At 41.3% G+C, this 11,396-nt stretch overlaps 1 protein-coding gene across 1 annotated transcript; it reads left to right on the top strand.

Moving 5' to 3' along the window:
- Positions 1 to 3,510: 3,510 nt before the first annotated feature.
- LOC137184096 (keratin, type II cytoskeletal 8-like) lies at positions 3,511 to 9,179 on the top strand. Its single transcript, XM_067591453.1, has 8 exons — positions 3,511 to 4,059; positions 5,726 to 5,934; positions 6,598 to 6,658; positions 6,889 to 6,984; positions 7,307 to 7,471; positions 7,652 to 7,777; positions 7,890 to 8,154; positions 8,321 to 9,179. The coding sequence occupies exons 1-8, from the start codon at positions 3,640 to 3,642 to the stop codon at positions 8,560 to 8,562; spliced, it is 1,584 nt and encodes a 527-aa protein (XP_067447554.1). The 5' UTR covers positions 3,511 to 3,639; the 3' UTR covers positions 8,563 to 9,179.
- Positions 9,180 to 11,396: the final 2,217 nt, after the last annotated feature.

Genomic DNA, 11,396 nt, shown 5'->3' with positions numbered 1-11,396 from the left:
GGTGTCACGAAGGGTTCACCCTGCAGTTCTTTCCATCTTGATCAATTTTCTATGATGATTAACGCGACAAATGCTCCACTGCCCTGGACTGGAGCACAGGGGTGAGAAGGAGTTACACCCATCAACAACCCGATTGTGACACACTCAGACACACCTTTCTGACAGCTTTGCTGACAGCGGGTGATAGGTTCTTTGAGATGTTTATAGTGTTACACACACACACACACACACACACACACACACACACACAAACAAACACACACAGTGTAAAGGTCCATCTCTGTGTACACTCACTTATCCTGCTGTAAAATCCTGTTCACCACCACTCAGCTTCAGTCAAACAAGAAATATCAGCCACTTGCTTAGCTTGTGATTAGCTAGCTGAAACAGAATCAAGCTCAGGCTATTGATTGTTGCATTACAGATGGTGACAATCTCTTCAAACATATCCTGATGAAACCCTCATGTGTCATGGTGTGAAAGGAATGAATGACAGGCTGATATCACCCTCTGTAAAGTAAATGAGACATCTCCAGACTCCAGTTTACCTCTGTACACTTCTCACAGACACACATGTTGCTATTATTGCACATAATTACAGCGTTAAAAAGGGTAAGAGTCCAAATATGATTGAAGCTTGTTTTACCGCTGCTACAAAAAGGGCTGAATGAAACAGAGGCCCTGAGAAGCGCCAGTCGTGAGCAGTTTTGTTTCAATGATTGCTTGCACAGTATTAAGTGATAACTGGATTCATCTTTAACATCTTTAGAGTTCTAAAAACTGCATATTTAGATACCTTGCAAGCACATTTATATCCAGAGTAAACAGTAAAGCGACAGAAATGTCAATTAAACAAATCAGTGTTCATGAGAATCTACTTATTTCTTTTTTTTTCAGGTGTCATGCAATGGTTTCTTGACTTCTTTAAACCAGATGAAAAGTGGTATATTCTACAAAACATCAACATAACTTCATTAGACTGTAAATGAGAGTCATACGATCAACCAAAACATTTCCATAATTCATGGTGGAATTACTGAAATTCAATTAAGCACTCTGAGAGAGATCTATTCTTGTGTCTGTGGTTTTAAATCAACAACCCACATGATTCAAAACCTGGTGATAATATATGATCACTGCGATTTCACTGCAGTCATGTGAATTTCACAAAACAGTTCCCCTTTGGCACTGTTTATTTTTAGTTTACCAGATTTTTCTTCTCAGATTCATATTAATATTGCCACATGTTCTCTTTTATGGATGACTAAGCCAGTCCCTCTGCGCTTTGCAATTCTTTGCGCCACAGTCGTGAATGCTCCCGCTCTTGAGCTGGCATCCATTTTGGCTAAAGGAAGATGGGCGTCTATTTTATTTCGGTACGTTGCCATGACGATGACGAGGCCAAGAGCCACTGGCGGGAAGGAAGAAGGTTAAGAGAAGATGAAGCAGAGAGGGTATGGTGGTGGGGGTGGGATTGTTAATGCCAAGGCTTATGACTCATCGTGGTGAGAGACTGGAGGAGGGAATGAAGGAGGGAGGAAAGGAACGCAGGGCGGGTATTGGTGGAAGGACAGTTGAAGGTTGAACCGCCATTGTTTCGCTCTGCATCATGGTGAGAAAAAAGGTGAAGTTACACTACAGGCCAGAGTAATGAGTGATAGTGGCTCTGTTATCGGTGTGGTGAACGAATTCTTTATTAATGTTAACACAGTGAGTAGTTCAGAGTATTCTCAGGAATGGGCATCAATTATGAATTATGGAAAGGTGTTTATAGAGAATAAAATCGTATCACAACTTATCTGAGAAAGGTGGCATGTAAAGTCACACACACACAGACACACACATACACACACACATAAGAACACGGGTGTAAATAAGTATAAAGAAAAAACTTGTGTCCATTCTTTTTAAAAGCCTCAGGCTAAATGGCGTTAACCTAACATACTTCTCGTTCAAGAGTAATGAAAACCAGCTGGCTCGTGTAGTTCACCTGGTTTGCAGTTTCAACAGAACAGGACATTTGGTGTGTATTATACTCAGAACAAGTGTACTGAAGGGGTTGCACACAGGTTGCCTGCAGCATCTGAAGAATTTTGAGCCCTAAAGCAAGCAAAAACTGCTAACACTCTGCAGAATGTCTTGTTGTAGGCACTGCTGCAGTAATAGATGTACTCCTGTTTTAAAGATGTTTGATTATTGAAATAAAGGCATGAATACTGTTGATGACAAGTAATTCTCAGTATTATAATGTTTAATTTGTGCTTTTAAGAAAACCAGCAGAAAGCCTTGTCTGATGTTGTTTACAGCTGAGTTTGATGGTGTATGCTATCGTGTAGCAAAAAGACCTATCATATTAAAATACCCTTATTGGAAACACTGACCCGGAAAAACATAACTAGACTTTTTAAAACTTTTTGTATGGATCAAATAAAGGTGTTATAACATGTTATTGAGTTACCTTTAGAGGTTCTGGTGGGTGGATTTTGTTACTTTCAGAGAGAGCCAGGCTAGCAGTTTCACGCTGTTTCCAGTCTTTATGCTAAGCTAAGCTAACTGGCTGCTGGCGGTAGCTTCAAATTTAGCGTACACACACAGGAGTCGTGTCAACCTTCTCATCTAACTCTCGGCAAGAAAGAAAGCAAACAGTATTTACCAAAATGTCAAACTATCCCTTTAAGACGACAAACTGCATTGCTGGATGCTACAGTGAAAAATAAGATTTGTAGGAAAGAGTTTAAAACTCTGACCAGGATGATTTGTGGTCAAACCTGTCCAAGTGTGTATTTAAACACATAAAATAACTGAGGGAGTTTGTACTTTAGTGCTGAAATGTGAAGCTATAAATAAGCTGCATGGATCTGGTGGATCCGAAGTAACATTTTTGTGCAAAGAGGCCACAAAATAATTGAAAAACTCATATTTATGGAAAGGATGTCATTTAATTGATAAATAGAAAGAAAATAACAAGAAAAGGTGTTGTCAAATTTACTACAATCAATTCAACACCATTATGCTCTATCTTCCACATTCATTGTTCCAAAAGATACAGTAATCAGCAGCTCCTCACTTACACACTCACACCTTACCATTGAATTATACGCACACCTTAATTTACAGGTGTAAATACTACTAGCATTGATGTATTGCTGCTGCTGGATATAAGTGATTATTTTTTATACTTGACCAGACCTCCAGATTCAACACAAATATCTTACAAATTGCGTCAGCTGTGGTGTGTTTAGATAGTCTTATCTGGAGAGACACAGAAAGAGAGATTAAATCAGAAAAAGAAAGAAAGAAAACCTCTTGACAATCCTCTCAAAAGACAATGTTTTCCCTAACAACACAGAGAAGCCTGTAGGAAGGCCAGGTAATGGTTTTCAGTGACTGCACAATGTGTCATAGAAGTGTAGTGTTACAGCCCTACCTCTTGTCTCATACCCAGCCAATGGCAGCTCACCACAGTCCCCTCCCACAGCAACAGGCGCTTTAAAACTCCTCAGTAGTTTCTTCTCTTCCTATCCACTCTGGTCTCTCCCCTCTGCTGGCCTGCCTGCCTGCCTGCCTTGCCAACCGAGCCAGTCGGTCTGACCTTCCCAGACTCATTTCATCCAAAAGAAAACTACTCCAGATTTCAGAATGTCATCCGCTTATAGGAGCAGCTCTTACAGTGTGAAAAGCTCCTCTGCCCCGAGGAGCTTCAGCAGCAGTTCCTACGCTGGACCAGGCGGTATCACCTCCCGCAGGAGCTACAGTGTCAAGAGTTCCTATGGAGGAGGCAACAGGGGCTTTGGAGGAGCTGGCATCACCAGCTCCTCTGCCTATGGCCTGAGCTCAAGCATGGGTGGCGCAGGCATGGGCATGGGCATGAGCTATGGCATGGGAATGGGTGGTGGTATGGGAATGGGTGGTCAGGCCCCTATCACCGCTGTGACTGTGAACAAGAGCCTGCTGGCTCCCCTGAACCTTGAGATTGACCCCACCATCCAAGCTGTCCGCACCCAGGAGAAGGAACAGATCAAGAGCCTCAACAACCGTTTTGCCTCCTTCATTGACAAGGTAAGAGCTTGTAATAGAGGGCAGATCTCTTCAAACTGCTTCAGATGGGTGAAAACTCAGTCAGTGTGGCCAAAAAGCTGAGTGTTTCAGTGCTGTGACAGTGTTAGGTAATATTTGGGTCCATATGTTTGCCACATGTCCTGTAATGCTGATTTCCTCACTTTTTCATTGTATGGAGAAAGTTGATTTATTCCCCTGACTGCCTTCGTCACTTCCCACAAAGGCAGCTGAAGCAGAAATCTATCTTTTTGGCTCAGGCTGCCCTTTTATAGTGATGAAAAACAGACGTGCAGAAAGGAGGGAGTGAGACTGAGAAAGACAAAGAGAGAGAAAGCAAAGGGTGTGTCAGGGTAGAGCTCAAGGCTTGTGATACAAGTTACCTTGGGAATGGTCCCTCCCTTAGCTGGGGTGTGGTTCTTTCTACTGCCCTGGTGGCCCCCACCCCTCCCCAATACAAATACAGTCAGTACTGAGTGGTATTGTTACCTTAGTAACAAAACCTTTTTTCATGATGATACATTTAACGGAGTGTCTATATTGACTTTTAATCATTTAAATTAGCATTGAAGCCCAGCATTTGTGTTATCTGTCCTCAAAGGCCTCAGCAGCAGGTTAATATTTAAATAGGCCAGCTGGTTTCATGTTCTGGCTCTATATCAACTCTCCTTCTTCAAACGCAGTTATTAAAAGAAGATAAAGTGCATATGTCCTTTTTCGGCCTTTTGCATACTTGAACACAACGCAGATAAACTTCCACTGTATCACCTGTTATCTTGTGATGGCAGTCCACTCAGAGGCGCTTTATTATCTGTATTCACTCCAGTTCAAATGAAGACCATAAGAGGTTCTTAGTTAGATCACACTTGTAGAGAGCAATGTGTAAGGGAGCAAAGTCCACTGACTTAGAGAGTCACATATCTGCTGTCACTATCTCACTTTTACTGTTCACAAATATGCGAACTCCCTGACTGTTCATCTACCGCCTCCCCCTCCCCTCCTCCCCCCTTCAGCTAATAAATTGCCTCCACTTTCTTTCTCTTCTGCTACCCTCTCTTCCCTCATCACACCTTTAATGCAATTAAATATTTACCTTTCTGCATCTGCCTGTGGATGAAACTGGCTCCATCCACCCCCCTCACCCTCCTCTCTCTATATATTTGTCCCCTCTGCCTGCAGCCGTTGAACCTTGCCATACAAAAACAGGAAGACATGCAGGAGAGGGGTAAACTAGCTCTATTCCTCCATCACAGGCTTTTTCCAACCTCGTCTTGTCTTCCCTCCCCTCTGCCTCCTGTCAGGATGCACATACGTCAGGCCTTCCTTTGGAAAAGTACAGCCGGTCTGGAAACAGCCTACAAAACTCCATAGATAGATAAGAACAACAAAGACTATAGATGGAGTGAATAGGAAGCATGGCTGATGATTGATTATTAGGATGTTAACCAGGAGTCAGGATTGTTATGTCAGAGCAGAGCAGACTCCAGTGACATCAAATTTTCAAAAGGCATTTCATAACTATTCATAACTGATGACAAGGAATAAGTCTTCACATATGCGTGTCAGTAAACAAGCATGTAAGTCACTGATTCTTTGTATGGGGCTTTTTGTTGGGTTGCTCACTAATAATCCTAATAAACGATATTCTGTGTCTCTCTCCACACATCAGGTCCGCTTCCTGGAGCAGCAGAACAAAATGCTGGAGACCAAATGGAACCTGCTGCAGGGACAGACCACCACCCGCTCCAACATCGACGCCATGTTCGAGGCCTACATCGCCAACCTGCGCAGACAGCTGGACAGCCTGGGCAATGACAAGATGAAGCTGGAGGCTGACCTACACAACATGCAGGGCCTGGTGGAGGACTTCAAGAACAAGTGAGTGCAGAGGGCGTGCTGAGGGCTAATAAGTAGCTGTTAAAAGGAGTATAGTTTATTCCATCTTGTTTGTCTTGGATTAATCTTTTTTGTTTAGGATTCTCTGATCTGATTTTTAAAATTCATACAAATTTCACTCTCGAATAAAATACAGTTTCAAGATGAGCCATGCGAGTTAATCTTTTTGTGGACTACTCCCTACATCTGTCTGTTCTTTTGCGTCATGTGAACTCTAGGGAATTACAACACTGAGGAAGCATGTTCCCAACACCCATTACAGTAAATATGATGGAGGTATAACTCAATTAGACTTGACTGAGTTGGCTGTCAGCAAAGCTGTCTATAGCTTTACACTAGAAGGCACAAGCACAGATGTGTGTATGCTGGCATGCATACTGTATGTCTGACAAATAGGTACACTTGCATTGTACATATTTGTTACCTGCACAGACAAATAGAGCATGTCAGGCTCACCCTTGGCCCTTAGTCAACAGAAATTGTGTGAGGCAAATATCCCAAAGGAGTTCAAGAGTTACAGATAGATTACTTGCACCTCCTAGTGTTACATTAGCGTATAGACTCTCAAAACCAAAAGAGCATGAGATGTTTTTTCTAAATATTCAATCTATCTAACCAACAATTAAATGTGTTTTTTCCTTTTAGGTATGAAGATGAGATCAATAAGCGCACAGAGTGTGAGAATGACTTTGTCCTCATCAAGAAGGTCAGCATGACTCAACATTCCTTTGAGTTACAAATTTGATACCAAGTCTGCATTTTCTTTTAGCATTCAGTTACTTTTTTTATAACCGATTGTTTGTTGTCATTATTATTATTACAAACAGTACAACACCAAATCCGAGAAGTAAACAAGAAACGAGCATTCTGATACTTTTTAAAAAAAATCAGTTGTTTGTGAAGTCACGTTCTAACAAACACTTTCATTGCTTCCAGGATGTCGATGAGGCCTACATGAATAAGGTTGAGCTGGAGGCCAAGCTGGAGAGTCTGACAGATGAGATCAACTTCCTCAGGTCGATCTATGAGGAGGTACGGCTTAAAATTAGCTTGATGTCATTTGTTTCCTACTCCTCCCTCCGTCCTTTCAACCCCCAACCTCTTTGAAAAACACTTTGTAATCTGATCTGCTTTCATTAGTATTATTTGTGATGCATGCAGTCATGGCATGCTTCCGATGTTTGTGGTGTCATTTTGGAATCGGTTTGCTGCATTCGTATTTTTTCTCAATATCTGTTCAGTATCTTGACTCACTTCTTGTGCTATGCTTTGAAGTACATTAACTTAATGGGATTCCTCAGTGAGGCGGGGTGGACTAATCTCTCTCCTTTCTTTTTTTTTTGTTCTTCATCAGGAGCTGCGTGAGCTCCAGAGCCAGATCAAGGACACTTCAGTCATTGTGGAGATGGACAACAGCCGCAACCTGGACATGGACTCCATTGTTGCTGAAGTGAAGGCTCAGTATGAGGACATCGCCAACCGCACCCGCGCTGAGGCAGAGACATGGTACAAGAGCAAGGTGATGAAAAACTCTTTGGAGCTGTTTTTTATGTCCATATGTTCTGCCATTTGTATTATAACTGTACATCATCCTATAACATGTAGAAAGTTAAAACATTCACCAGTTCATGAGTCAATACATATGCTCATAAAGAGGTTTCCAAGTTTGTAATGTCTTGTCTTGCTGATGTTTGTTTAGTATGAGGAGATGCAGACATCTGCCAGCAGATATGGAGATGACCTGAGGGCTACTAGGACAGAGATTTCAGATCTCAACCGCATGATCCAGAGACTGACATCAGAGATTGATTCAGTCAAGGGACAGGTATGGGAAAAAATGTTTGAGGCATTTTATATATCTAGAGTTTTATTTTTGTCCTGTGATTTCACAATCAGGAGTGTGGCCAAAGGTTAATTCTTTATAATTTTTCTCTCAGCGAAACAACCTGGAGGCCCAGATCGCTGAGGCTGAGGAGCGTGGTGAGATGGCAGTGAAGGACGCAAAGGCCCGCATCAAGGACCTGGAAGATGCCCTGCAGAGAGCCAAACAGGACATGGCCCGCCAGATCAGAGAATACCAGGACCTGATGAATGTCAAGCTGGCTCTGGACATTGAGATTGCCACATACAGGAAACTGCTGGAGGGAGAGGAGGACAGGCTGGCGAATGGCATCAAGTCTATCAACATCTCCCAACAGAGCAGTAAGTCTTCTATGACCTTGCTTTAATTGTCTTTGTGTCAGTTTTGGCTGAAGTCTTGACAAATGGTCTTCATTGCTTGGATTTTGTTACACAGCCAGTTTCAACACACTTTTTTTCACATTTTTCCAAGTTTAACTCTTTTCTCCTTCCTCCTTTCTCTCAACAGCAAGCTACGGCGGTTTCCCTATGGATTCCATGAAGAGCAGCTACTCAAGCGGCTACTCCAGCAGTTATGGCGGTGGATACAGTGGCGGATACGGCGGCGGATACGGCAGCAGCTCCGGCGGCTTCAGCAGCGGCAGCGGCTATAGCACCACTACCCAGAGCAAGAAGAACGTCGTTATCAAGATGATTGAGACCAAGGACGGCAGAGTGGTGTCTGAGTCCTCTGAGGTCATTGAGGATTGAGCTGTCTAGTTTAAAGTTGTAGCTACCTGTCTGCTATGATCTCCTCTGCCTCTCTGGTAGTTTTATACTTACAGTTCACTCCCCCCCAACTATTGCAATAAACAAGTCTGAAGTAAAATGCTTGCCAGCCACTCTACAATAAGGGCTAAACATGTTTTTCATGAAGCGATAAAAAATCCTAACACTATCATAGATCTGAAAGGGACCAAAGAAATTATTTTGTATGTCTGATGTCTGACTGTACTAAAACAGTAGGTTGAAGTTTTGTCTCTGAGATGAAAACTGGGCAAATTGCAACTATGAGAAAGAAAATATAACTCTCCTAATCTATGCAACAGCTTTTCCACACATGAAGGGCTGTTCCCTTCAAAACTATGATGCATCGAATGCACAGTGGTGTTGTCAAAGGAATGTGAATGTACTGCAACAGTGCGTCAGTGTTGTTGGTAAACTAATGTCTTAAAAAAGCCTGCTACAGTAGGTAGTGCATGTCTTCCCTGTGCGTGTTCTGTAACTGAAACTGTTCGACCCCTTAGGAAGCTGCCCACATCATACTGTTGTCCTGAGGTGCTGTTTTTGCTACCAAACCAAATAAAATGTGTTTACTGAAAAAATAATTGCCATATTTGTTTTCATTTGAAAGGGTGACTCAAAGAAAGAAATGAGGTATTAGAGAATTAACTCAAAAAGAACTGAATTAGTCTGGGATCTTTAATCAAGGGCAGTTTTTGGTCATGATTTTAATCACAATGAAAATGATGAATTACTTTTTACGCATCCTTTATTTACATGTTTAAAACATACAGTACCAGTCAAAAGTTTGGACTCACCTTCACATTCACTTAAATGAGAAAGTGTGTTTAAACTTTTGATACATATTTATATATATATATATATATAAGTAGTTAAGTAGTATAAATATAAGTATAAGTAGTAGGCAATCCAAGTGACATATGCACATATGCCTTCTGGATGGGGAAAAAAAGGGAAAATTCAGTGAACCCTGTAAAGAGTGAATGCTTTCTTGTGTTATTTATCGATACTATTTACATACTAGGTGTTCACTCTTCACCAACATGAAGTCAAAAAGGTCAGTGGCATGGTTTGACTTAAACCTTAGTAAAAGATGAGTAAAATTTACCATGAGTCTACTCTATGTTTGTTGTTGTAGTTTTGCCTGTGTTATTCATTGATTATGAGACTGTTGAAAGTCTATTGCTGCTGTCAGTTTCACCATAAACTTCACAGATTTCACTCATCAGTTGTGTTACTGCTCTAAAATGGCCCATCACAGCTGACACCTTCAGAAATCTAATTTTGTGATACATTTCTCTAGTTGAGCCTAAATTCTAACCATTGATAATTCATCTTAAATCTTGAATGGAATTATTCACATAATTTCATTTTCAAATAGTTATGGTTATTCTGAAAAAGAAAATGTGCAACACCCACATTTGAAGCTATTAAGAGACTTTGAGAATGAGGAAAATAGAAATAGAAGTTGGACTTCAAACTTTGCACCATGCTGCATTGCCAAAGCAAACTCAGACACAACCTTAACCTGCTGGAACTGCTGTAAGTGGTCTTAAGGTCGTCTGCATTATTTCTATGATCTTTTTAAAATTATTGCAAAAAGTCAGAATGAGCTCATACAATAAAATGTTTGATTTGATGTTGTAGACTTTTTACAAGACACAATCATATGTTGTATATGGATTATGGAAAAAAAAAAAAAAAAAAAAACATGAAAGCCAGCAGCTTGAAAAGGTTGGCACTTCATTCATTCCATTCAACTAACTGAAAGATGGAGTTTCTGGCCAAGATCTGATTTTATGAAGTTATCTCTTTCTAAAATGTATTATTGCTTACATCATGGAAGAAAAAAATGTGTTTTCAGAAGGATGATTGTGTTATAGGGTGTGCAGCTCCAGTGTATTTGTATGAGCAGCATCCAGGTTTAATAAACACTTCTTGAATAAGAGTGCAAACTGACACACATACAATAAACCATTAGCAAATCTCAGTATTATTTAAAAAAATATTTTTTCTCTCCTCTTTGGAAAAAATCCATTATTGAAACAGCGACACCTGCAGGGCAGGAGGAGAAAGAGCAGTGTGTGTGAAGTGGTGGGGGGCAGAGGAGGACGGGTGCCTGCTGTCCTCCTCAGGGCGGGATCTTTTACATCAATTTAATGTACTTCATTTTTTTCATGCTAATCTATGATTGGCTAAGACCTTATACAGTCTATGCCAAGACACGTAAAATGACGCTACCAGGGAGGACGTCCTCCCTAACCAATCAACAACCAGAATGCAATATTGACATTGTGTTGGTCCAATGACAGTTTCCAGATTTAATCTTCAATTCTCTCCACTGTAAAGCAGAGTAGCAGCAGTAGATAGCTCCTTGCTTAGCCAATGCGACAGTTAGCTTGTTGTAGCAGCCTGAAGGAGTCTTTATACATCCATGGGAGGACTGTTAAGGACTGTTGTTAAGCTAACGGGAGGATGGATCTGGACTGGGCAGCGCAGCAGCAGCAGGACGCTGCCGGGGAGGCTGGAGAGAGAAGCAACCAGAGAAACAACCAGTAGAGTTAGCTTGTTTGTCATTGTTGCTAATGATATCAGACTGGTTAACCAGCAGCCAGAAAGTTCTGTTAGCTAACAAACAAGATGACCAACAGCCACAAATGGACGTTATGACATGAATACTTCATCTCCATGATAGAAAGAAGAAGACGTCAGATAACGTGAGTCAGATAGAGCTTCTCTCTCTCTGTCTCTTTGGTCGCTAATTTCATCTCTGATGGTTAAATGTCTCTGTGGCTGTTTTG

This window comes from Thunnus thynnus, chromosome 6 (assembly GCF_963924715.1).
Source record: "Thunnus thynnus chromosome 6, fThuThy2.1, whole genome shotgun sequence".
In the NCBI taxonomy this organism is placed as follows: domain Eukaryota; kingdom Metazoa; phylum Chordata; class Actinopteri; order Scombriformes; family Scombridae; genus Thunnus; species Thunnus thynnus.
The sequence above is the reverse complement of the archived record's forward strand: the minus strand, read 5'-3'. Positions and strand labels throughout refer to the sequence as shown.

Coding starts and splice junctions, on each gene's coding strand:
- LOC137184096 (XM_067591453.1), top strand. CDS start 3,640: ATGTCATCCGCTTATAGGAGCAGCTCTTACAGTGTGAAAAGCTCCTCT. Junction 7,472..7,651: donor AGACATGGTACAAGAGCAAG/GTGATGAAAAAC, acceptor ATGTTTGTTTAG/TATGAGGAGATGCAGACATC. Junction 8,155..8,320: donor CAACATCTCCCAACAGAGCA/GTAAGTCTTCTA, acceptor TTCTCTCAACAG/CAAGCTACGGCGGTTTCCCT.